General features: G+C 38.4%; 2 protein-coding genes across 10 annotated transcripts in view; both read right to left on the bottom strand.

Annotated features, from left to right (window-relative positions):
• Positions 1 to 1,040: 1,040 nt before the first annotated feature.
• Positions 1,041 to 15,222, bottom strand: LOC148350982 (ectonucleoside triphosphate diphosphohydrolase 2-like). The gene is made up of 9 exons (XM_088356130.1): positions 14,854 to 15,222; positions 12,759 to 12,876; positions 12,533 to 12,683; positions 9,821 to 9,980; positions 6,991 to 7,218; positions 4,459 to 4,728; positions 4,256 to 4,375; positions 1,657 to 1,791; positions 1,041 to 1,578 (listed from the first exon to the last, which is right to left on the bottom strand). The coding sequence occupies exons 1-9, from the start codon at positions 14,968 to 14,970 to the stop codon at positions 1,363 to 1,365; spliced, it is 1,515 nt and encodes a 504-aa protein (XP_088212256.1). The 5' UTR covers positions 14,971 to 15,222; the 3' UTR covers positions 1,041 to 1,362.
• Positions 15,223 to 19,521: 4,299 nt separating this feature from the next.
• grin1a (glutamate receptor, ionotropic, N-methyl D-aspartate 1a) overlaps positions 19,522 to 27,159 on the bottom strand; it is a 62,316-nt gene continuing 54,678 nt past the window's right edge. For all 9 annotated transcript variants that reach the window (XM_088319658.1, XM_088319660.1, XM_088319665.1 and 6 more), the window contains one exon: positions 19,522 to 24,586. In XM_088319658.1, coding sequence (XP_088175784.1) covers positions 24,518 to 24,586 — 69 coding nt within the window. In that variant the 3' untranslated portion in view covers positions 19,522 to 24,517. The remainder of the gene's footprint in view (positions 24,587 to 27,159) is intronic.

The raw sequence follows: 27,159 nt of genomic DNA, 5'->3' as shown, positions 1-27,159 counted from the left end.
TTAAATGAAGCCCACAGTACAAGAATAACCTGGTTTGTACTCCTATGTTTACCTGGTTTGTTTTTTATAAACATACATCGGGAATAGCAATTGTATTGTCTCAGTAATTCACATCCTGCAAAACAACGACAACAACAATAATATACAATTGAAATAAGTTACATTATCACTTAACCAGCCTGGTCTTAGAGTAATATTTACAATATTATAAAATAGTATATACACTACCATTCAAAAGTTTGGGGTCCCTTAGAGAATTCCCTTATTTTTGCAAATGTCTGTTTTTAACATAGGCGTACAGAGGCTAATTTCCAGCAACCAGCACTCCAGTGTTGTAATTGTGCTTGCTAATTGCGTTAGAAAGCTATGGGATGATGAGAACACCTTTATGCAATGATGTTCGTACAACTTAAAACAGTTAGCATTGTTAGAGAAGCTATAGAACAGACCTTTCTTTGTGCTAGTTAAGTATCTGAGAAACAAAGAGCATCACATTTTTGGGTGTGAATAAACTTTAAGAATGCCCAGAAATAAACAATAAACTGGACCATTTCATATATATATATATATATATATATATATATATATACACATATATATGAACTGTTGCGCTAAAATTCTGACGAAGACATGGTTAATCTTATGTATCCCGGCTGACGTTCAAAGAAACTGTGCGGGTCAGATGTATCGACATTTCGTTCTGTATACACGTGTACACGAATGACAATAAAGTAAATCTGAATCTGAATCTGAAAAGGAGAAGTTACATTTGAAACTCAACAGTCTATTTTTGTTCTGAAAAATGAAGGCTATTCCATGCAAACAATTGCTAAGAAACTGAAAAGCTCCTACAAAGATGTGCATTACTCATTTTGAAGAGGCGACACCAAGATCCAGTTCTTCAAAGCGTAGTGGCAAAGTAAAAGCCATATCTGAGACTGGCTAACAGGAAGGATGAGATTGATATGGGCAAAATAACAGAGACATTAGACAACTCATTAGATACATAAAAGTTTGACTTTTTCATGAAAAACTCAACATTGACCGGTAGTGTACAAAATATACAATGCTATTGTTTATTTACTCCCTGATGTGAATAAATACACATTTAACTGGTGTGTGGTCCATCGGAAACCAAAAGTGTACAGTACTTGTGAAGTCATAGTACAGCCTTCTGCATAATGAGACCGTACTGTATATCTCCCTTTGCAAGCAAGTTTAAAGTCCTTATAAAATCCTAAGATTACACATTTTTCCAAGCATTACAATAATTATCATATCAATAATATTTACAGAGCTGAAGCAGTACAAACTTTACAACAGTCTAGTTGCTTTCTGACTGCACAATGTCCTGTAGCAGATCTATATAGCTCTGTCATTTTGCCTTCTCTTGTTCCATTCAGAGACCCAACATGCACTGAAAAGCAGGATGCCGACCAAGAGCAGCAGAAAAAGAACTACAAGGCTTTCCCATACTCCAGGCACTAACGCCTTCCATGTTTGAACATTTTCTGAGGGTAGCAAATTACTCAGGCTCAACATATAGCCCAGTGCCCAACCGACTGAGGCATCACCAGCCTAGAGGATCAAAACAAAAAAGCAATTAGAATTACATTTTCTTTGTGTATGCCTGAAAAAAGACTCAAGGACTTATACCTTCTTCTTGAATGCAATGCGAGAGAATGACTTTTCATCAAAGCTGTATCCTTTGAGTAGAAGAATTTTTACAAAGACAGAGGAAGCGCAGTAATCTCTCAGGCGGGATGCTTGATCGGGAGCAAGTGCAAGCATCTAAAACAAATTGAAAAAACAACAAAAACAGCAACAATAAGAAAGAAGCTTTAAAATACAAACACAATGAGAAACACAAATGTTTTAAGAAACTCATACCTCTACATATACATATATTAGCACAAGGAATAAACACATTATCACATAGTAGGGTTTTAAACCCAGGGTTTAACCTATAAATAATCCTGTAAAAAATCCCAATCCAAGACATACCCAATGTAAATTGAATGCTCTTCTTGAACCATTTTGAGATAATGGAGATGTTTGGTCTCTTTTGAAAGGTAACACTCTGAGGCTTTGTCCTAAACTGAATTACTCCCAGTGCTACTAACATTGAGTAACATTAGTTGAAAGACACAGAAATAGGTTTTTATTCTTTCCTGAATATTTTTTCCCGCCTGAATTACATGCCTGCAAAAGAGTATAGTACGGGCATCTTAGCCATAAACAGCTGGAACAATAGCACGAAGCCTTATGTGGTTCCAGGTCATATTTGATCTCAATGTAAAAAACTAAACGTTGTATTTTACACATTTTTCTAAAGGTATGTCAAGGCATTTCCAAAAGTGGCCATTTGGAGACTACCAGATTACAACCCTAAAACTTTTGAAGCAATGTATTTTGCTTTGGCCAATTCTTAGACATTGTGAAAGAGTTGTAATTGTTCGACTTTTCATCATTCCAGAAAGGTAATCGTTCGTTCGTTGGGGTTGTCCATCGATTCGATGATGACCATCTTCTTTTATTTGTGAGTCACCTGATGTTTGAACAGTCCGATCCTGGATTGTGGTCGAGACTCAGGTAAAAGAGGATACCTGCGCAATGACGGTTTTTAAAGTGGCGTAAGGGGTGCACTTTCCCCAACGCCACTATCTTGATTGTAAAGAAGATGGTTCCAGTGGCAAGGGAGACCCTAGACGACCGGCATCTTTCTACAACTGCAGGGGGCTAACGGGATCCAGGTCTGTAGGAAACCGCCAGCTTTTGGGATCACTCTTAGTCTGGACTCTACCCTTCGACCTGTTCGGCTTGGGTAACCCTACCAGGAGTACGAGACTCCCGCCGACATAGCTCTAGGGGTCATGGAGACGCGCAAAGTGCCCCACCACGATAAGGTGGTTATCCGTGGGGACACAGAAAGGTAATCACAGATTGCGCACAATTACGTGTGACAATCACACGTAAAAATGAATCCCAAGTTGCATTGTTTTAGCCTCTGATTTGAATATACATTGTATATATGCATATATTTATTTGGGGAATTTCATTGGCTAACCAATGTGTCAATCATCATAAGAACTGGTCACTATTGGCTGAAGATTTTTGAAACCAAAGTAGGTCATGGATGATTTTTCAATACAGCCCTTCATCGGCTATCGCAGGCTAAGGTCTGCGATAGAAATCTTGGAAATGGTCGAGAGTGGTGTAAATCGAAGGGTCAGGGGCTAACAGCCATATTGGAAATCATCTTAGGAGTTTGTTCACTTTTAAAAAGGAATTGTGGGGAGAAATGAACAGATCACAACAAGAATCGTCAACCAATGCTGAACCGCTTTAAGGCAAACATTTTTTTTTAAACTGTCGGCATTATTGTGTTCTTTGGAGTAAATATTTTACACAGTTGGATTCACTGGACTGTCAGGAATGTACCAAGAATGTTTTCTGAGAATCGTGTCTCTGACTCTCAGAGCATGTTTTATTGGTAAGCTATACCAACTTTATAGTTTTCGGGTGTCTTGTTTTAGACTAATCATGATATTTCTGTAATAAGTATATTTTGAAATGGTCATCATGTCTTGAATTTCAAGAGTTTAGGTCTCAAATGATATGGGGCATGACATATTTCAGTGACTGGTGACATAGTGAAGACACGTCTTTGTTTCTCAACAGTTTGACGGCCCACCGGCGTAACAAAAAGGGGATATTATTAACTGATTCTAGTTGTCCCTGTCATTCTTTAAAGGGACAGTGTGTAAATGTATGCCGAAATAAAATTGCCACATTTTATTTATGGGTTGACAATTCTTACAATACATTCTCTGGAAATTAAGAAGTTATTCATTTATTTTTGAATTCTGTTCACTTTAAGTACATTCTGTTTTAGTTTCATAGCTTTATTCAATTCATTCAAAATAAAAACAGTATTGATATAAATAATTAGCAAAATTACATGAACTATCATAAAATAATGCATTTGCATTTATAAGAAATCTTGCTGCTATGGATACTCAAAAACCTCAAAAAGGCTGGGCAAAAAATGAAAAGTAAATTGGTGCTTTATGGTCACTTTGAAACTCCACTTGTTTTTTTATCAATTTATTTTTGTGGGAAGGAGAATAATAGATTTTTTTTTCATTTTTTAAAAAAAAGGAATATTGGAGATAATTTTCCCCCCCACATGAACAGGACAATCTATTTTATTTATTTTATTAAGCATTATAAAATATTAGCGTATCAACAATACCTCAGCAAAAGTCATCTTGCACAATTTTTCAGCAGCTTTCTCCATTTGTGCTGAAGTGCCCACTGTGATTCCAGTGATGCGCTGGAGGAAAGCGTGAATGTAGAAAAATGCAGAAAAAGCCTGTTGGATTAGACAAATAAGAGAGTTGCTTGAAAATCGTTGGATTTCAATGGGATTTGCACTCCGATGCTCTACATTCTTACCATAAAACTGCCGGTTACGTTAGGCTGAAATACTTTATCGAAGGAGCAGTGAGAGAAGGGGCATCTGTCGAAGGAGAAGATCTCGGACACGTTACCCACGCATTGCTCATAGTGTCCGCTGCCGTTTATTAGCAATGAGTCGTGGGCACTGTAAGTGCCCGGTTTGTACTTGGCTGTACATGGAGAGTTAAATATGCTGCCCAAATTGACTTTTACAGATGAGTCTGCAGGATGACATGGGTGAGAGACTGATACAGCGTAGCCCTGAGACTGGAAAACAGAGCAGAATAGGTTACACTGTTGTAGACTTTAAAACTGTTTTTAAATTAACATGTAATATTTTGCTGATGGAGAAAATATACAGTAAATTCCAGACTACAGAGCACATGTCACGGTTGCACATTGCCTTCACTTGGCCCCGCCCGTTTGGCGCCAGCTGCGGCTCGTTTCCTGATTGGCTTCCCTCCTATTTAAGCTCAGTGCTCTCACTCACCCCTTGTCAGTTCGTCAACAAACCTCTGCACCCGCAAGACGTGTGTTTTGACACTGTCAAGGTATCTTGCTTGTGAATCCTGTCCGGTATCAATCCTGTCTATCTCGTCCTGTTTGATATCTGACTCCAGTCTCCAGTGTCTGGTATCGATCCCATCTGTCCCATCCTGTCCTGTATCGACCCGTCTGTCCGGTATCTGCTCGTGTCGGTCTCTGGTTTCTGTTTTTCCAAGCCGGACTTCTGTCTTACTTCTTCCGCCCAGCGATCGCCGAATAACTAAAGCTTGTATGAAAGCGTTACGCATCAGGGTCCTCCTCCTGTCCTGGTTTGACAGCGCACCTGATTAAAAGCCGGATATGCACATTTAAGTGAGAAACTCAACTTTTCAAGATTTTAAGCTACAGGCTTAAAAAGCCATTAAAAAGAACTTATTCACATCTATTTCTTACAATGAAAAAAAACAGCAGGGAAATGTCTAGCAGAGGATAGTAACACAATGGTGCAGTGATTAAGACACTCATTTGAATACTGCAGCTGTCAATTTTAATCCAAAAGCGCAGCAGTGAATATAATTTTATTTGGCATTAACATATGCAGGAATGTGACAAAAACAATCATAAAACTAAACTCAATGTACATTATGAAGGATTTTATACATTTTACTATAAAGGATTTTATAATACAAGTTACATTTATCGAGTGCAATAAAGATTTTCACTGAGTGGGCTTCAGGTCTGAGTGTTTTGGCTGGGGAATTTTGATAACAGGGCGCTGACGAAGGACGTCAGGCATTGTTTTGATAAACGCTTGGTGTTGTTTTGAGTTTCTTCAGACATCGAGGAGCCGTGGCGCCCACGTGTTTTTTTTTTCCTGACACGCCCATGGGAGAAGCCGACATGCAAGCTTGGGAGAAAGGCGTGGGCAGAGGAAGAACTTAAGAAGATCAGAGAAGATCGCGAGGGACAATCGAGAAAAAGAGGCTCGACGAAGACTCGAGCAACAATAATTCGGCTAATTTGATGGAGGTCACTTAGTTAAATAATTTGAGAAAATAAATCTTCCCCCGTGTGGAAATGCAGGTCTCTTTTCCCAAAAAGAAACAAGCATGCATTGTTAGGTGAATGAAGGTTATGTTTGGTTAATGGAGTCAGATAACTAATTCGAACAATTTGGTAAACGATATATTTTTAATGTATTTAATTCCTAACAGTTACTATATTGACTAATATTCAGAAGCCCATACAATGACAACAGCCTGTGACGTGCTGAGCCATGGGACTGATCTTAAACTCTCCAATCCCTTGACAGAGTGATAGAGAGGAGACGAAGTAGAGCTACTACTTCATAAAAATATATATATCATTATGCATAAACGCTTGGAATCTATTTAACAATTAGTGTCAGATGATTGAATATTTTAGAGTTGCAGCGGGTGACTAATTACCGGGTATATTGTCCCTATTGGGCTGAAAACTGTGACGTCATATTAGGCTTTTGTCAGTCTGATAACTGTCAGTCCGATAATTATTGTGTATCCCTCCTTAGTTAGTAACTAAGGACAATTATTTTTTTTATGAAGGAGTAGCAATACTTGGTTTCCTCTTTATCACTTTGTAATGTGCACAAGGGATGTGAGAGCTTAAGATCAGTCGCATGGCTCAATATATGTACTGGCTGTTGTCATTGTACAGGCTTCTGAATTTCAGTCAGTACAGTACATTGAGTTTAATTCCGAAAATACTATTGTTGCACTCCTGCATATACGCTAATACATATCTAATTACTTTTGACTGTTGCATTAGTCGATCAAGATTGACAGTTAAGGACACTGTCCGCAAACGAGTGTTGTAATCATGGCACAATGTGTTACTTACTGTACTCGACATTTCCCCTATGATTTAAAGAAAATGTAAGATATGGAGAGAATGAATCTGTTGTGGCTTGTAGAAAAAGCAAAGTCGAGTTTCAACCTTAAATTTGCACATGAGGCCTTGGGTCAGGTGTGCTCTATAGTCCGGAATTTATGGTAAGTTAAGCACCTTGACAATGTGGGCCAGCAGCCTCTTGAGCACCTGATCTTGCCCGTAGCAGAGGAAGCTGTGTGTGTACAGAGAGTACTCTTGACCATACAGACGTAGCTTCATCATGTCCTTTTCGTCCTCCATTTTGGCCCGAGTCACAAATGCTATCTGGGTGGATGCACCGCCAAAATCGAGGGCACCCACCGTGGGCCTGCCGGAGCTGAGCCACTGCCCTACAAAGCCATACTAAAAGGGAAAAACAGTAAAAATAAATAAATAAATCAAATTAGCAGAGCAACAACCCCCCCCCCCCCCCCCCCCCCCCCCGAAAAAAAAAAAAAAATAAGGAAAGAAGGTCGGGTACAAAATAAATCCTAAATTGATTTTTGCTAAAACCCCCCAAATTTTATTTTTGGGTAAAATACCCCAATCATACATAAAATTGAAAGACACACAAAAACACTAAACAGCAGACATCTTCTGGTGTTTAAAAAGTGCTACGATTGATAATAGTACCATGCTGCCCTTTTAAAATGATTGAAGTTTGGTCAAACATATGGTACATATCCTGTTTTTGTAGCATGGATTTGAATTATAGGTTATTATTTTTCATCCACTGTTAAATCAAATTTTCAAAATGTCCAAAATACTACCTGTCAAGTGCCACAAAAAAATCACTTTACATTTAACAGCTTTCAGAATGAACTCAATCCAATCAAATTTAATATTATGGCCCCCCACGCCATAAGGTGTCCCACTTCATTTGAACTCCCCAATGTTTTTTAATTTATTATTTGTGGTAATTTGTGCAAAAAACTGGACTTAACAATTGCCATGGCTGTTTTTTTGGATTTCTGCTGCTGTGAAGCTATGAGTGTTATTCAACTCATTAACTGCCATTAAAGGCTAGGAACGTTCAGATTCAGATTCAGATTCAGATCTACTTTATTGTCATTCTAGTACACGTGTATACAGAACGAAATGTCGATGCATCTGACCCCCTCAGTTTCCTTGAATGTACAGATATAAATAATGTTGTATTGTATTTTGGCTACGTGTAGTATTTTACCATAGTGCCGATAGTGCAAGAAGAGTAGCTAACCAGATGTGCAAAATGGGCAGTCAGGTTAACAAGTCAGGTACACAGTAACATTAACACTGTAACAATAACGCTGTAATTACAAGAGTGCAGAGAGCAATATGCAAGGAGTGGCAAGCTATTAAAAAAAAACTGCCAGTAGTGCAAAAAGTCAGATTAGCAGCCGTTTAGATTTAAGTTAACTATATGTTAGATTGACCATTTAACAGTCTAATGGCCAGGGGGACTAGACTATTGCGGAGCCTGGTGGTCCTGCACCGCACACTGCAGTACCTCTTCCCAGAGGCTAGCAGAGTGAACAGTCCATGATGGGGGTGAGAGGGGTCCCCGGTAATGTTTTTAGCATGGGATAGGCAGTGCTTCTGGCCAATGTCCTGAATGGAGGGAAGTGTAGTCCCGATTATTTTCTCTGCTGTCCTCGTTACCCTCCTCACACTACCCCAGTCGGTAGCGCTGCAGCCTCCACACCACACAGAGATACAGCTGGTCAGGATACTCTCTATGGTGCCCCTGTAGAATGTAATGAGGGAGGGTGGGGGCAGGTGGGCTCTCCTCATCCTCCGCAGGAAGTACAGGCGCTGCTGTGCCCTCTTAACCAGTGATGCAGTGTTCACGGACCAGGTGAGTTTGTTTGTAATGTGCACCCCTAGGAACTTGATACTGCTGACAACCTCCACAGCCTTGTTGTTGATGCAAAGTGGGGCATGGTTGGGCTGGTTTTTCCTAAAGTCGACAATGATCTCTTTAGTTTTGTCGACATTCAGGACCAGGCTGTTGTCCCTGCACCAGCCCACCAACTGCTCCACCTCCTCTCTGTAGGCCAGGTCGTTGTCATCCCTGATGAGGCCCACCACTGTTGTGTCGTCAGCATACTTCACGATGTGGTTTGTGGCGGACCTAGGGACGCAGTCGTGTGTCATCAAGGTGAACAGCAAGGGGCTTAGGACGCAGCCTTGGGGGGAGCCCGTGCTGAGGTAGATGACATCTGAACTGTTCTGACCTATCCGCACTGATTGGGGTCTGTCACAGAGGAAGTCCAGCAGCCAGTTCCGCAGGGGGGTGTTGAAACCCAGGAGTCTCATTTTGTCTACCAGATGTTGTGGGATGATGGTGTTGAATGCTGAACTGAAGTCCAGGAACAGCATCCGCACATGGGTGTTCTTCTCCTCTAGTTGTGTCAGGCTCAGGTGAAGCGCAGAGGAGATGGCATCCCTGGTGGAGCGGTTTGTCCTGTAGGCAAACTGAAAGGGGTCGAATGAGGAGGGGAGACTGGAGGTGATGTGTTCTTTAACCAGTCTCTCAAAGCACTTCATTATGATAGGAGTCAGTGCAACGGGCCGGTAATCGTTGAGTGATAAGATCTGGGGTTTCTTTGGCACTGGGATGATGTTGGCAAATTTGAAGCATGATGGTACTTTGGCTTGGTCTAGCGAGGTGTTGAAAATGTCTGTTAGTACACAAGCCAGCTGATCGGCGCACTCCCTAAGTACCCGCCCCGGAATGTTGTCCGGGCCTGGAGCCTTCCTTGTGTTGACCCTTCTCAGGGTCTTCCTCACGTCAGATGAGTCCAACGTCAACAATTCAACACATTTACTGCTTATAACGGATACATATGCATTTCAATTTTCAAGTAGACTGGCTTACGCTGGCCACAGCACAACCAAAACATAAACACTGATATAAATACAGAACTAATATCAATGGTGCATTATGAAAGGTTCGTAAAATTAGTAATAATATGACTCTTACTTTGATAAAATTCTCCAAGAGATAATTAACAGTCACCCAACCGTATGCTCCCTCCTCTTGACCAGACAGTATTGTGGCCCCCTGGTAGCTGAAAGGGTATGACTGGATTTTACGGCCAACTTCTTCCAGGATTTGAGCTGAATGCTCTGGACTGGAAATGCTATAATGGTAGAAGAAAAAACATGGAAACATAGTTTTGATGATTCTTTAAATACTCATGTTCTTTATTAGGGATACTCATTGCTATGATCGTGATCAAGTGGGCGATCACAGAAATCACCCCTGACTCCTAACCTGTCAAAGACAAATGGATGGAAGGGCTAGATAAAAAATTAAGCTACAAGCCGAAGGCTAGACAAATATTCAAAATTTCATTATGATCAGATAAATAAGGAAATCTATTCTAATGGCTCCGTCAGTAATCTTTAATTTTCACTAGGTACAAAAGACAAACTTCCTTTATATAAAAAAAAATCCCAATAGTATGAATATAAAATCAGAGAAGCCAATATTATGCAGGACCCATAATTAGCCTATGTTTTAGCAAAAAAAAAAACAATAATGATAATTTTCTCTCATTTATTAAGCTAAAAAATCTTTAAAATTTAATTGAAATACAATTAAATAAACTGAAAACACAACATTTTCTTCAAGGATAAGTTTCTTACCTTGAAAACAAATACAAGTCCTGGTGTATGATACAATGATGGATGAAAATAATTTCAAAGGCCAAAAATAACCTTCACTGGCCAGATATTGCCTGCGGGCCTTTTCTTTAAAAAAAAGTAGCATAAGTAGTATAGTAGTTCAGTACTTTGTATTTGTTGGAATATTTGCTATCTAGCGGTCAACTGCAGTATGTCAGCAGTACAACAGTACTGCAGTGCAAAACATTGAGTTTAGTTGCGTTAACACTTATTGAATTTGATTTACTTTACTAGATTAATTAAGTTGTGAATTGAAAAATATAGTCAGTATTTAATTACATAAAATTAGGACATTTTTACCCTCAAATCTTGTATCTTAGTTAATGTTTGGTTTAATAAGAGAGTGTACAAATAATCATCTATCCAGTATCTCCACTTATTTACCTACAAATGTGAGAGAATGGAGAAAACAGAATTCCATACAAGCTCTTGAATGTACGTATTAAACCGCAACATTAGTGATACGCAGACAAAGACGTTAAGACTGTTTCAACTATCAGAATACACTATGCAAAACAGTGTTTCTAAACTGTGAAAATAGCGTAATACAGTAATGAGATACAGTCTAATGCTTACATGTCAAACATACAGACCACAGGCCAGATCTAGCCCGTCGGATGATTAATTTGGCTACCATATTTGTCAGTGTATGCAAAATCAAGCGAGCCTCTTGGTGATTCTATCAAAAGTTATGATTTTATTAAATATATGCAACGAAAATACTCTACTCTATCCGGCTACTGGAGAGCAGGGTTGAGTTTGTGGAGCATGGTGAGTTGGTTAAAGTGTAAAACTGCACTCACACTACTGTTAATATAAACCCACCCATCCATCCATCCATCCATCCATCCATCCATCCATCCATCCATCCATTATCTGCACCGCTTATCCTCAGTAGGGTCGCGGGGGGTGCTGGAGCCCATCCCAGCTATCTCCGGGCAGTGGGCAGGGGACACCCTGAACTGATTGCCAGTCAGTCACAGGGCACACAGAGACAGACAACTCACTCGCTCATTCACACCTAGGGTCAATTTGAATAGGCCAATTAACCTGACAAGCATGTTTTTTGAATGTGGGGGGAAGCCGGAGTCCCCGGAGGAAACCCACGCAAGCACAGGGATAACATGCAAACTCCGCACAGGAATACTGGTAGCTGGGTTTGAACCCATGACCTCTGGACTGTGCCACGCACGCACTAACCACCGCCATGCCGCCGTTAATATAAACCACTTAACACAATTAATCCCAGACATCAAAATCTTTGTTCCTCATTGTTTGTGAATACATGTGTTTCGTTTAGTAAGGATCTCTTGTCATCCATGATTATAATATGTAGAAATTTTGGGTGATCAATAGATTATTTGGAGAAACAATAGACCGATTGGCGGGTTATTTATTTATTTTTTTATTGATAATTCAATCAAGAAAATAGATGAAAAACCTTTTTAATAAATAAATAATTTAAAATAAAGGATTGGCTACAAAACAACATTAAGTGAATTATTTTCAGCGTCTTTGAGAGTTCAACATACTTTAATCGAGACACACACTCTCAGATTTTAGGAATTTTCTTTACTAATCATCCACTGAGGGGAAAAGCGTATGTCTTCTGTATAACTGGTGGCATAGCAGTAAAGTGTTGGTGCTTTCCCAGCCACTACATGGGTTTGAATCCTGTATAATGTCTTGCAATTTATTGATTGATCGGTTATTGCTGTGAATGTATAAAGAGCTAAATGGTTATACACCATGATAGCTCTCACTGAACTTTATATGTCATTTGCCTTATAGTCTGGTGCGCCCAATGTATGAAAAATATATGAGAAAAGTATATTATTAGGGGGGCACCTTGTACTGTGGAAAATACGGTAGATGTTTTGTTTTTTGTTGGGTAAAACATTTTGGCTTGCTCATTTTTAAGTAACTCACATGCTGAAAACGTGTAAGCACCCTTGTTCTAAATAAAACATTGTAATAGCCCAGACCATCAAAAGCAGGGACTCACTGCAGAAGCCTCATGCCAGCTGTGGCGCCCAAGTAAACAGGCGTGACTTCGTGTCTGTGCACAGGTACATCATTTGCTGCCTGGTCCAGACACTCCTCCAAGCTCTGCCCTGCTGCACCCTGTTGGCCCACATAGCTTGAGATCCCGCCCCCTGGAAGAGGTACGCACATGTTTATTAGGTACTGTTCCCATGCAAACCGATTGGAGAAAATATTTTTGAACCAACCTTTTGCATGGCATTCGCTGTGTTGAGTGACCACACCGGTGCCATTTTGTTTGTCTGCGGGCCACTTGTATACAAATAACGATGTGTGTGAGGATCCAGCATCCAGAACAATTCCATACTGCGGGATGAGGGACACAAAGTGACTTTTTAGATTTCAACCTTAACAAGCTATTCCCGTGGGAGTGACTCCTCAAACCCGGACGCCAATGCATTTTCCTTGTCATATTACTTCCACAACTTAATACATGTCTGAAAGGATTTTCGTCAATTTCCATATTAGTTGTCACAGACAGCTTGATGTCTGCAACATCTTGTCAAGTTTAAGCTGCAACACCTCCATCTGAAGATTGACTAATACATGTCTGACCTTAGTCCTTGATCTTTTCTGGCATAGTGTGGACCTATCAAGTAACGATATAATGAAAAACCCTGTTTTGAGCCACCCTTGTGCACAGGCACTAAAAACTCAAGTTGAAATAAGTTGGGTACTACTCCGTTTCAGTGAGGTGCAGTCAGGGGAGGCAGGTGTCATGAAAAAACAAAATAAAGTTAACAACTACAGATTAAATTAGTTATGAGTTATTTCTCATTCAACTTCACAATTATTTGATTTTCTTTTCCATAATTGCTGATTGTTTACATTATATCATTTTCATTATTATACAATTAGGATAAAACGTGTTACCGTGTTGAGGATCAGCAGATGCAGAGTGAGGCAAGGGATTCTCTTGCCTCATGCCAAAGGTGATAATGGGACTAAGGATTGGGTTTTGGCTCACATCTTAGCCCCAAACAATAACATTTGTGATAGTACTCGCAAGCTAACAGCAAGGTTAGCCATCCAATGTACTTTTTCTCTTTTTTTTTTTTTAATGATAGAGTATTACCTATCTATTGATTTTTTTGTATTCAAAATGAGTAGCCCATAGACTTAATTTATAAGTTAAGGTCAGACAAATAAACATTTTTTTTGATGCTTCAGTTTTAGCGTTGCTATCTTGCTCTGCCAGTTAAATGATTAATAAAAAATCTGACTGTCTCACCAGACATCATCGCACATCACTGATCAGTTTATTTCTGTACACTGAATAACTGCTTTCCAAGATAAGGATACATATGTCAATATCAATACATTTCTTACAAAATACTGAGAAATTCCTGGTCTAGAAGCCATAAAAACTATTAGTGTCAGTTGAACGTATTAACCAAATTTACGTGAACTCCATTAACACCTTTTGTACTGTGTGATTAAAGCCTTTCACCAAAAGCTGAGGAAACACATGCTGCTAATACTAACAGTGCTAGCATCACCGATGTGGTTGATTATCATTTGTGACAAGCATGATCGTTGTACATAGTTCAAGTGCTGCATATGTTAAAATATCTTGTGTTGCTTTTGCTTATACTCGCTACTTCCGTGCTAGCCGTTATTGGCGCTTGCTGTGCTACAGAAGCTAGAATATTATCAGTCATTTATTGTACGATAGGCTACTGCACAAATTCATTTTTTTCCTCAAAATCAAAGCTTTAGTCACATTATGTATCCATGAAATACAATTATTGAACAAAAAGTTAATCAACTAAAAAAAAGTCTAATTTTTCATACATGAAAAACTGAAAATAAACAATTTGAGATTTTTTTACAGATTGAGAGTGCTACAAAAAATACAATGTTTGGAACAAAAAAAACAGTGTGTAGTGTCAATTATATCCAGGGAGTGTCTCCCCTCTTTGCTTTTTATCAGGCACAGCACAAAAAAAACAACATCAGTCATTAATTAATAAACAAAAGAAAGAAAAACAACAGACAAAACAACTGTACAATACAATAAGATAATCGTTAAACATTTGCACAAAGGGACTAGGCTGCAACCTAAGATTGTAAGTGCCTACCTCCATCCCATTTTTTTTTCTTTGCACCCCATAAAGTACAATAAGAAAACACATATACGACATTTCAAACCTATAATAGTATCGCTAGTGACTCCTATAACATGAAATACCCAAATACACTCTTGATCCCTAACATAGTCTGCACATGTTGCCCAACTTGACACTATCACAGATCAAATAATAACCCACGGACTGACCTTACCATAAAACCAGGTACTCTGAGAACTTCTTTGCTAGGCACCGTGAGGAGCAGGATGGCGGCCAGGCTGAGCATCAGCAGAACAACCAGCACAGCAGGATGAGATGAGCACTGAGCCATGATCGAGGTAAAAAAGGGACTCACGGGAAGGTCTCTACAGTAACGTCTCAAATTCGAGAAGTCAGAGAAGCTCCTGCACTCCTAGTTTACATCCCAGTGCAGAAAGCAACATTAAGCCATGTTGGATTTACGATCCTCCTCACGTTTGAGCTCCAAGGCTACTTTTCCTATGAAAGGAAACATGTTTTTTTTTCTTCTAAAGTTTGAATTAATGAGAAGTGAAACCAGGCGCAAGTTTGGATCAGGTCTGAAATTCACGTTTTCTCAGTCTAAAGGACAAAAGAGCACAGTCATTCGTCCGTGAGATGAAAACAATGGATGTCTCTGGCTGGCAGGGGTTTACATTGTAGGTGATTGGACTGAGGAACTGCTGTGCTGCCTGTTTTGTTGGTCCTGTATTTGCATGTAAATGGGTGCAGCTTCTCGGATGGCTTGCAAATTGCATCCTTGTTTGAATGTAAGACTTAAGCGGAGGAGTAAAATTTGCCACTGACGGCCAACCTGACATTAGAGAGTATGTTCACATGCAGGTAATAGACTGGTTAAGTTCAGAACATTGCCTATAGAGTCATTTAAACATACACACAAATCCTATTGGAGTCTCAGTCTGATTGCAAATAGTCTGATTGAAAGTGTTAGTGTTTTTCCGTTCATTTTTGGATTGCTCATGGATCCACAGTAATCGTTCGGTATTTGTGATAGTCAGAACTCGTGAAGAAACCTTTATTTATGTATTTATTAATTGAAATGATCAGGCTCAAGCATTTGTTTTACAAAAAAAGTATTGAAATTATCATTTTCTTTTAAAAATAACGTCTGTACTGTCAAATTAAAATGATAAAAATGATTTGCTGATCTTAGCACGGCGGAGCGGTGTTTAGCGCGTGTGCGGCACAGTTCTGAGGTCATGGGTTCAAATCCAGCTACCAATCTTCCTGTGGGGAGTTTGCATGTTCTCCCCGTGCTTGCGTGGGTTTCCTCCGGGAACTCCGGTTTCCTCCCACATTCCAAAAACATGCATGTTAGGTTAATTGGATGGTCAAAATTGTCCCTAGGTGTGAATGAGTGAGCAAATTGTCTGTCCCTGTGTGCCCTGCGACTGGCTGGCAACCAGTTCAGGGCGTCCCCTGCCCACTGCCGGAAGATGGCTGGGATGAGCTCCAGCTCCCCCGTGACCCTACTGAGGATAAGCGGTGCAGATGATGGATTTGCTGATCTTGCACTTAAGGGCAGAAATGATTTTCATGACACTGCGTTTTTACTACTTTTTGATGCCATTATGTGGAAGTTATGGAAAACTGCTTTTACCTTCCCTTAGTCAGAGGCTGGCACCCCAATATGTTGAAAGGGTCCTGTTGGACCAACAACAACAAAAACAAAACAAATATGTGGAGCCAGAAACAATTAAAAAGCCTTATATAAGCCCTGTACGCAACACATACTACTCCATACTAATCTATATCCACTGAAAAATGTTAAGAACGTTTGTGTCATGTTGTCCTTCTGTAGAAACTCCGGTTTATATTTTTCCATTATCAAACAATTAGAACAAGCGCCAAGGAGTCACCAGGAAGCGCCAAAGATCCGCATGCGATTCCCGAGCAAGTTTAGTCTGTGAAGTCTAACATTCTTAACAATTGAAAGCATCTTCTGTTTCCTTTTGGCCAGGGCCTCCTGTGCATTTGTCGGTCCAGAGCGTTTTGTTGATATGATGGATTTTAGAGAAACTTAAAATAAAAAATAAAAAAAAGATTTGCACGTAAGTAATGTCTATCAAGCTCTTTTACCTATGTGTACAACTCAGACCACAATGTTATTGACGCACAGGCAGACACAGGTAACAAGTTGTGCCAATCAGAATGCAGAACACAATGCTCGAAGTAAATCTGTGAAGTAGTGAAACCACTATAAGTAAACTGTGATACAGGCCTTGGATTACTGTATACTCATTCGACTGATCTGACACCTTGTGAGCATTGTGCGCGTGCTCAATTTCTCAATCCTGGATTTTTTTTTTCTTTGTTGGAGCCAATAAAACTGTCGACTTATGGCGAATAATTTTAGCATGCTATCATCGACTAACTGATTGGGATGGGAATCTTTGTCATCTGTGTCTTGGACTTTTCACCCAATTTCAGTAATTACTTGTTATTATTATTATTATTATTATTACTTATGCCTCTTGTTGAGGTTACATTTTATTTCTCTATTGGTGTCCATGACAGATCCATTGCAGCCAGGTCTTCCTGGTAGGAGGCTTACCTCATATGTAACCCCTTTTCAAGGTTTCTTGATTGTCTTCATGAAGGGGTTTTTCCTTGCCCTCATGTAGTTTTAAGATCAGGGGATGATTTAACTGGCCTTTTAAGCCCTCTGAGACCCTCTGGTTAAGGGTTATACAAATGAATGCTACTTGGCGCTAACGCTGGCTTGGTTGCTAAACAAGCCTCACATGAATTGGTTATTTTCTCTGGGATGTTCCCATTTGTTATGCAAATTTCTCAGCCTATATGTGTTTTAAAAATTGCATGTTTAAATAATAATAAATGTATTTTGCCTCATTATTTAAATCGATATACAGTGAAGGGGCAGTACGGCAGCGCCGTGGTTAGCGCGTGTGCGGCACAGTTCTGAGGTCATGGGTTCTTCCCGTGCTTGCGTGGGTTTCCTCCAGGCACTCCGTTCCAAAAAAACATGCATGTCAGGTTAATTGGCCAGTCCAAATTGTCCCTAGGTGTGAATGAGCGGGTGTATTGTCGGTCCCTCTGTGCCCTGCGACTGACTGGCAACCAGTTCAGGATGTCCCCTGCCCTCTGCCCGGAGATGGCTGGGATGGGCTCCAGCACCCCCGCGACCCTACTGAGGATAAGCGGTTCGGATAATGGATGGATATACAGTGAGGAAAATACGTTTTTTAACACCCTGGTATTTTGCTTTTTCTCCCACTTCAAAATCATTGAGGTCGGAAATTTTCATCGTACGTGCATGTCCACTGCGAAAGGAATAAATCATAAAGAAAAATCCAGAATTTACAATGCATGATTTTTTTAACGATTCATTTGTATGATGTAGCTGCAAATGAGTATTTGAACACTTGAGAAAATGAATGTTAAAATTTGGTACAGTAGGCTGTGTTTGCTCTTACGGAGGTCAAACATTTCCTGTAGTTTTTCACTAAGTTTGCGCACACTGCAGGAGGGATCTTGGTCCACTCCTCCACACAGATCTTTTCTAGATCAGTCAGGCTTCTGGGCTGTTGCTGAGTTTGGGCTCCCTCCAAAGTTTTTGACTGGATTCAGGTCTAGAGACTGGCTGGGCTATGCTAGAACCTTTATATGCTTCTTACAGAGCTACTGCTTGGTTTTCCTGGCTGCTTGCTTCGGGTCGTTGTTGTGTTGGAAGACCCGGCAACGACCCATCTTTAAAGCTCTGACTGAGGGAAGGAGGTTGTTCCCCAAAATCTCATAATACACGGCCCCAGTCATCCTCCTTAATGCAGTGCACTCGTCCTGTCCCATGTATAGAAAAACATCCCCAAAGCATGATGCTATCACCCCCATGATTTACTGTAGGGATGGTGTTCTTCGGATAAAACCCTTCATTCTTCTTCCTCCAAACACGCTTAGTGGAATTATGACAAAGAAGTTCTATTTTTGTCTCATCTGACCACAAGACTTTCTCCCATGACTCCTTTTTGTTATCCAAATGGTCATATGCAAACTTAAGACAGGCCTTGACATGTGCTGGTTTAAGCAGGGGAACCTTTTGTGCCATGCATGATTTAAAATCATGAGGTCTTAGTGTATTACTTACAGTAACCTTGGAAACCGTGGTCCCAGCCCTTTTCAGGTCATTGACCAACTCCTGTCGTGTAGTTCTGGGCTGATTCCACACCTTTCTTAGAATCAATGAGACCCCACGAGGCGATATTTTGCATGGGGCTCCACTCCAATTGAGATTAAACGTTATGCTTAGCTTCTTCCATTTTCTAATGATTGCTCCAAGAGTGGACCTTTTTTCACCAAGTTGCTAGCCTATCGCTTTGTAGCCCTTTCCAGCCTTGTGGAGGTTTACAGTATCCTCTCTGGTGTCTTTGGACAGCTATTTGGTCTTCGTTAAAGTCTTACTGATTGTATGGGGTGGACAGGTGTCTTTATGCAGCTAACAACCTCAAACAGGTGCATCTGATTCAGGATGATACATGGAGTGCAGGTGGACTTTTAGCAGGTCTGTCAGGCTCAGAATTCTAGATGATGCACAGGTGTTCAAATACTTATTTGCAGCTGTATCACGCAAATAAATTGTTCAAAAAGCATATATTGTGATTTATGGATTTTTGGACATGCACCTACGATGAACATTTCAGGCCCCTCCATGAGTTCTTAGTGGGAGAAATAGCAAAATAGCTGGGTGTTCAAATACTTATTTTTTTTCACTGTATATATATTTTTTAAGAAGAACATTTTTTTTACCTCCAGGTGGAGCTAGTTCTTTTAAACTCTGTATTTTTTTTAATGTGAATGCAGATGATAAATAATGTAAAAACACACCTTTGGATCTTGCAAGTATATTTTATTAAGACTCCTATAAACAATAAAAGTTCACTAAAATAATGATGAAATCAAGTTTGTACTTTATACTAAGCGCAAGTGCATGCCTGCGTACGTCACCATGTTTGTGTGTGCATGTGAGTAGGGCTGCAACAACAAATTGCTAAAAAATGATAATAAATGTGTTGGCAACAAATTTGTTCATCCATTTGTTGTGTAGCACAACTTATGCGCCACTCTGCACGTACATTCATTTAAAATAAGAGTGCATTGAATTTTCTTGTGACGTTCATGGCACACGCTTGTAGAAGAACTTACTTCAGCTCTGTTTTTATTTAAAAAAAACAAAAAAAAAAAACAAACATGAACATTTTTTAAATAATTTTCGAATTATATATTTTATGTATTATTGAATACAGTACTTTATTGTTTTGTGCACTATTTTTCCATCTTTCCAAAACCTTAATATTTGAATAAACAGGAGGACATTTAAAATCCGATTCATAGATTAATCGAAAAAACAGTTGAACGATTATTAAAATAATTGTATGTTGCAGTCCTACATGTGAGTAAGTTGGTACACAAGTGTGTGTGAATAAGACATTCTCAGCCCCGATCAGAACACAAGCACGCTATTTGACTCTAATAACACCCAAAAAAGATATTCATATTTCATTCAAATCAAGTTTATCTATCATTAATTTAAAATCCGGAGGACAACAAAACGAAAACAAAACAAACAAAAAACAAAACAAAAAAACACTTTCATGTGTGATGATAATACATTAACATGCAGGCCAGAGCAAAGGTTTTCAAATTATGTTTGGCACCATGTGATTGTGCAAATCTTACAACTTTATTTCAAATCAATTTAGTTGGTTATTGTTTAACAGTACAAAATAATGAAGATAGAAAAAAAATATTGTGATTCGAAGTCATGGCGTCTTTTAACAGTTTGGAAATGCCCTCTGAGCGTAAAGTGCTTGGGTGTCCCCGGATTGCCAGGATAGCGGTCGTCTCTCAGCTCCAGAAACCGGGAAAAGGCCCGTTTTTTCATCCAACCGTCGCCTGCGAGCTCAACCAGGCTTCAAATTCACTCCGACTCCTTGGTGAAAAAAAAAATCCCCCGGCAACAGCTTCGAGGAAAGGTTTTTCACCAAAGATTGAGTGTCAGTTGGCTGGAAAAACGTAGCCTTTTGATGCAACCCTTTTGAGACCAGAAAGGAGAGACTTCAGCGGAGGAGGGGGGAGAGAGGAAGACGGAGGGCAGACCCAAACGGTACATGGCTTAGAGTGAGAAAAAAATCTTCATTTGCAGGCTCGTCAGGCTGCAAAATAAATGCTTTCTTTTTCTAGAAAAGGTTTTTATAAATCCATAGATTGGCTCAACAACATGCATTTGGCTTTTCAGTGCACAAATAAAGAGGGATTTATGTATTTTACGAATACAAATCAATCACACACATGCTCCCATGATTAATCCTATACAATGCTCTTTAGAAGTGATACCGATGAAACTAAATTGCTTTCGAGCACACAAAAAAGTCATATAATATTGCAAGGGTACCCAAAAAAATGCAGTTTATAGGCTCTAGTTGAAAGTGATATGGAACAGAAATGGTTTTAAAAGTAGGGCTGGGTTGGAAAATCAATATTGACAGGAATTGAATTGTTATATGAATTCATAGTATGCCATAAGTTGATTTCTTTACAATGATTGTGTGATTCCTTTTACATGTACGAATTGAGTTTTCTGAATGAACGGTTGTGAAAGGTGTTTAGACAGCCAAGTGGACGGGACCAAGATACCCCTTAATCCTTCATTCGTTTCTTGTTTTTGTTGTCTAAGTTTTGTCTTGCTGCTATTTGTTATTTGAATTGTGCCTTATTTATGTATTTATTTATTTATGTTTTCATGTGCGGAAGATGAAGTGTATTTCATTTGTGCTGTATTTTGTGCATATTAGCGTATTTGACAATAAAGTGGAAGTTGTCTAAATTGTTGATTTTGAATTCATAACCTTTGATGAAGGTAGGGGGGTAAGGGAACGTCAATCAATCAATCGATCAATCAATCAGTTTCCCTTTACATGATCTCTTATCTTTAAGAACCGTTTCATCTAATATTATTGTGTTTTTATTTTATATTTTACTGTTACTGCTCTTTCAAAGTAAATACTGCATTTGGAGATAAAGACACATTTATTAAAGTCATTGTCATCATTGTTTTATGTATTTAAATACAATCAAATTTAGATCAGTTCCTCCCTCTACATACTTTCCAGACAATAATTTAGATTTCTTTATGCACAGAGGATGCCGGTAGGTTTTGGGCATAGAAGAAAATTCCAAAATTTGCGGTTGGAGATGAATTCAGTGAAGAAAACTAAGCTGGTTTTCTCCATAGAAGCAAAACCTGGTGTGCAAGATGATGATGCCAGTTTTTAGCATGCTAGCACGGTGTAGCAAGGCACACAGAAAATATAACGTTCTTTTTCTCATTGTGCCAATTGGAAAACAAATGTGGATGATGCAGATTTTAATTTGAGCCATCTCTCTAATCAGGTGGGAAATTGAGCTTTTCAACAAAAGCTTATTATTATCATCATCGTTATCATAATTTAAAATGTATGTATACAATCATTTATGATTACAAAATATTTTTGTGTAAATAAATCATTTATCACAAGAGCTTATACAATATATCTGCGGCACAAAGTCCTTTTCTTGAAATGTTATGATATATTTTTCCATGCATATATTGGTAACATGTAACCTTTTCGGGTTTCAGCTAACATACAAACAAAAGGGTGATTTATAGTCTTTGATTTTTTTTCATATGAATTTAAATGGAACTAATTAATCATTTTTAAAAAATCAGGAGCAAATTTAATTTTGCGATTGTGGATAAGAAACAAAATGATTCAGGAATACAGTAGGAATGCACCGAATTTTCAGACCCAACATTTTTCTTCCGAAAGTTAAAAAATGTTTTTTTGAATCTTTCCCAAAGAAAAATTAAACAAAAAACATACTGTCAATGATGTTGTGATCACATCAAACGTGAAGTGAGCCTTGTGAAGCTTCGAGTTTACACAAAAAGCCGGTGTGTATTATTTGTTTTGCACAGATAAAGGAGGAAAGTTTTCCTAAACAAGATATTTTCTGAGAAGGTTGTGTGTCTCTCTGCTCTTAGGTTTTTTGGTAGCTGCTAGTCAGACATTGGCTAATGTTTGCATGCTAACGATGCAGTGCTCACCGATAACATTCACTATTCAGAAGTTTTAATTCATGAACACATACTTTGTGGGATATTTAAGTCGTTTGTCCCTAAAATCAATTGGCTGGTGTTAAGCTATGTACGATAAATGTTGATTATTTTTGTCATTATTGTCATTTTTACTTTATTGTTTGTAGGCTGTGCTGAATGATACATCCTCATCAAGTCTATGTTTTTTCTTGTCACTATTATTTTTTTTGTCCATTAAAGTAACTGTATGGAATTTCGACTTTGTTTTAATTTTGGAGATTTTTATTGCCACCATCTTCCTTCTGATGTTATTATTGCAGCTTCAGTCAGCTGGTTTATGATGCATGTACAAATACGTGCATTACTCAGATGTGCTAAAATAAACTTTTCTTTATTCATCCTTCTTGGGATTTGGGTTGGCATCTGAACCCTACTTAAAGCAGCCTTTTACAGACTTTAACGATTTTCATGCTGCACTGACATGAGCATGAAGTCACTCTCCAGTAATAACAACCCCCCCACCTGTTTATCCACAAGGTGTTTCCTTTTCATCATAACCAGCCACTTACCTAAAGTTTTACTTCATTTGTTGCACGTTATTGTCTGACAAAAGAACCAAAAAAAAAAAAAAAGAAACATATATACATTTAAAAAAAAAAAAATACACATACAGATGTATTTTTAAAGCAATGACTTAAATGCCTTTTTTGTTTCATGACAATTTAATGAAATACATACTTGAATGAGCGGCAGGTTATCATGCCAGTCAGTTATTTTATATTGGGCCTTGGAGCTGCACAGTGATCTGACACACCACCATCCACAAGAGAGTGCCAACAGGCAAGCCAAATGGCCCACATACTAGAAACCTGTATTTGGGGACTGTGCCGACAGCAGATGCTGTACGGTCTTTGTCTTTCACTTCCATTGACATTTCCATTTCTGCCTTGGATATTATCAGGTTTGGTTTTGGTTTGGACATTTTATTTGTTTTGTGACCCCCTTGCCCTGTTTGTTTGTTCCATTGTTCCTGATTTTGTCATTAAATACAATCATTTTTTGAGCACCCCTGTCTCAGTTTCTGCTACCCTTCATTTGGATCCACCCGCAAATCGTGACATTTTTTTGAACGTTTGTGCAAAAAAAAAGCTTTACATTTTAATTATAATAGTTTTTCCTTGATTTTATTTATTTTGGAGTTTTCATTTTAGTTTTTTGGCGAAATGTTTCACATTTTCGAGGCAACATTTTTATTTCGGTGCATCCCTAGAAAATAAAATTGATACCCAGCCCTAATTAAAACTGGCTTCTATATGAATATAAATAAACAGATAAATGGGCAGTAGGAAAGTTATTGTAAAGCACAAAAAGGTTGGCAAAAAGACAGTGAAGGAATATTAAATAAGTACGGTAAGTAACAATATCTATATATATATCTACATATATAAATCTACATATATATATATATATATATATATATATATATATATATATATATATATATATATAAAGGGACATGTGTATGTGATCCCGGATGGCTCTGTGCATGCTTAGGGAGACTACAAATGTCTACCTATAAGGTCAGAAAATCCCGACTGTTTAAAAGGTGCAAGATAAGCATTCGGGGCATTAGTCTGCAGTTCATCAACTGGCGAAAAGATGAGAGCGAAGAATTTGCTCTCACGTCGCATCCTTTTTCTCATATTCCTCTCTCCTTGGTTGGGGTTAGGGTGTCGATTCACGCTCCCTACACCACAGTGCTGACTGACGGATCGGACAGATTGAGTTGTCCTGTGATATCAGTCGGCGGGTATTGCTGTGACAACAGAGAGCAAATAGGGAGAAGGGAAAATAGAAAAGAGGTGTCATTTTCTGTAAAAACAAAAAAAGTATTTGAAGTCTTTTTGTTTAAAATGCTAATAAAATTACAGAAGGGGTTTCTAACCCCTCTCAGGAAGATTTTTTGTTTTTTGAGGTGGGCCGGACGGAGCATTCGTTAAGCACACCTGAGTCATGGCAACAGCACGTTTAAATCTTATTTTGTTTTCAATGGGTGTTTTAATTTATCAATTTAATAATTCACCCAAACCACCCCCCACTGCCTCCCGTCAAATCTGGCTTATCAAATTTTTACTGAGCCGTATTCGGGACATGGAAACATTTTTATGATTTTTTTTTTTGAAAGAGGCATAGTCCTCTGAAAAAAAGGAAGCAAATTCATGAAAAAACAAACAAGCACATTTTTGAGAACACTGTGTTTTTTTAAAACACTGTATTGTGTAGTTCAATCAGAAACAAGTGCTGAAAATTCCATGGAAAATTACAAACTGCGGAGACTCGAAGGGACCCAACTTTTTTTCTCCTTTTTTTAACTAGTTTGCGTTTTTTTTTTTGGGTGTTCCCTAAGCAGCAAGGTGGCGGACAATTATGCAGCTCCTGCTAAGTGAGCCTCGTGTTATGTAAAATAAAGACACAATTCTTGACCTATGACTATTTAAAAAAAAAAAATAATAATAAATAAATATATATATATATATATATATATATATATATATATATATATATATATAATGCACATTTATATCATAGTTAATGTATTTTTGCCTATTAGTGAAATCCAAACCAGCATTTTTTCATGAAAAAAGTTTTTTATACCCTAGGAGGTGCTAAATAATACATAATTGTCCCTTTAAGCTTTCAATTTGCATGAAACTTCCAAATACACGCACATTTTTTTGTAAATTTGTGTCATGACATTGTGGCAAATAAGTGAGAAAAAAACCTTCACACATTAATGGGAAGTAAAGTCAATAATTCGTGACGTTGTGAGGTTCCACATTTGCAGAAATAAAGTTAATATTAATGAGAAAACAAATATTTCCCCCCTGACATGTATTTAATTTTGAAGGGACCATGTGTGCTTTTCTAAATAGTAGTAGTAGGTTGAGCATTTTGTATTTATGAAACTTAACCCATAAAAACCCAGACCCATTTTTAAAGAAAAATTATGTAATAAAGTCAAGACATATTATTTTCAAAGTGTTAGCGGCACCGTTTACCCAGGGCAGGGGTTGGCACCCCAAAATTTTAAAAGAGACATAATGGACCAACCCCCCAAAAACATGTCTCAGGCACAAAATGTTAAATGCATCATATCAGATATGTTTTAAAAATCGACAAGGAGCCACTAGGGTAGTGTCAAAGAGCCAATGGGACTGACATAATTTTGCACCATCTTGCTGCTACAGGTACCCAAAAATCGAAGCATAAACATAAAATGTTATATGGTTCGTTTTGGTCACTTTAAGTCTTCATGCTTTTTAGCACTTGTTTTCAGTTGCACACGATTCAGCGACATCTAGTAGTCAAATAATTCACACTCTTCCTTGAAAGGATTTTTTTTTGTCAAGGACACGTTTGAGGTTCTCTTTTTTTCTCTGAATTGAGCTCCTTTCAACAAACTATTGTCATCAAACATGGCCCAAATACGCGTCTCATATTATGACAGCCCTTTTAAAGAGTAACGTACATTTTTGGGGGGTTTGATTTCAAAGTGCTGTTGTAATTGAGCAATTGCATTATTACTTTACACTTCATTGCAAGCAGACTGGAGTCAGTTATAAAGGGAAGCAGCAAAACTCGGATCTTCATGCGGGCTGCTAGTTGCTATGGCAACAATGGTTTCGTCTGATTGGTTCTTGCAAGAACAATGGGGTTGTAATTTTCAACATGAATCCAATCATGGTAAACTGTTCCATCACAGATGTGTTCATTATTAAAATACACAGTGTGCCTAATTAGCTATTTAAATTATTTGAAGCTGGGAGCCGCATGCAGAAGTATGAAGGAAATATGAATGCTTATGAAAACCTGGGCAAAAACCTACCAATTAATCAAATGAAAATGTCATATGCAGGTTAAAAGTTATGTTTATTTACTTGCTGTTGTCTTTAACTTGTGTTAAATGTTGTTTTTAATTATTGCACTTTGTATAAGAAATTTTCATAAGAATTTAAAAATATATATTTTGTTTCTTTGGTCTTACACTTTTTGGATCAGTTTTCTCTATTTTCAAAGTGCTATTTTTAATGAAAGTATGCAAATCATAATGGGTTGGATTTAGAGGTAAGGTCGGGCCTAAAATATCCAGCCTGACCCGACTTGGGCCCACGGGTATTAAAACCCATTCTAGCCAGAGCCCAACAATTTAACTTCATCAAACCCAAAATTGTTTCTTCCATTAGTGAGAGCTCAGGGGGAAGGTGATGGATTTCAGGTCGGTCTCGGGTTGAGCTCGGGTTTAAGATCTTACCTCTAGTTGGATTGTACATAAATGCAACAAGGAGTTGATTATTTTTATTAGTTTATTTGTCTATTTATTTATTTACA

This window comes from Urocampus carinirostris, chromosome 16 (genome assembly GCF_059441175.1).
Source record: "Urocampus carinirostris isolate Australia breed hairy pipefish chromosome 16, RoL_Ucar_1.0, whole genome shotgun sequence".
Lineage (NCBI taxonomy): Eukaryota > Metazoa > Chordata > Actinopteri > Syngnathiformes > Syngnathidae > Urocampus > Urocampus carinirostris.
The sequence above is the reverse complement of the archived record's forward strand: the minus strand, read 5'-3'. Positions and strand labels throughout refer to the sequence as shown.

What these genes read in the sequence shown, in the direction of transcription:
- LOC148350982 (XM_088356130.1), bottom strand. Translation starts at nt 14,970, where the DNA reads ATGGCTCAGTGCTCATCTCATCCTGCTGTGCTGGTTGTTCTGCTGATG. An exon ending in CAGCGAATGCCATGCAAAAG is followed by an intron (nt 12,684 to 12,758) that starts GTTGGTTCAAAA and finishes TACCTCTTCCAG; the next exon opens with GGGGCGGGATCTCAAGCTAT. An exon ending in TCTTGGAGAATTTTATCAAA is followed by an intron (nt 7,219 to 9,820) that starts GTAAGAGTCATA and finishes TTTCCCTTTTAG; the next exon opens with TATGGCTTTGTAGGGCAGTG.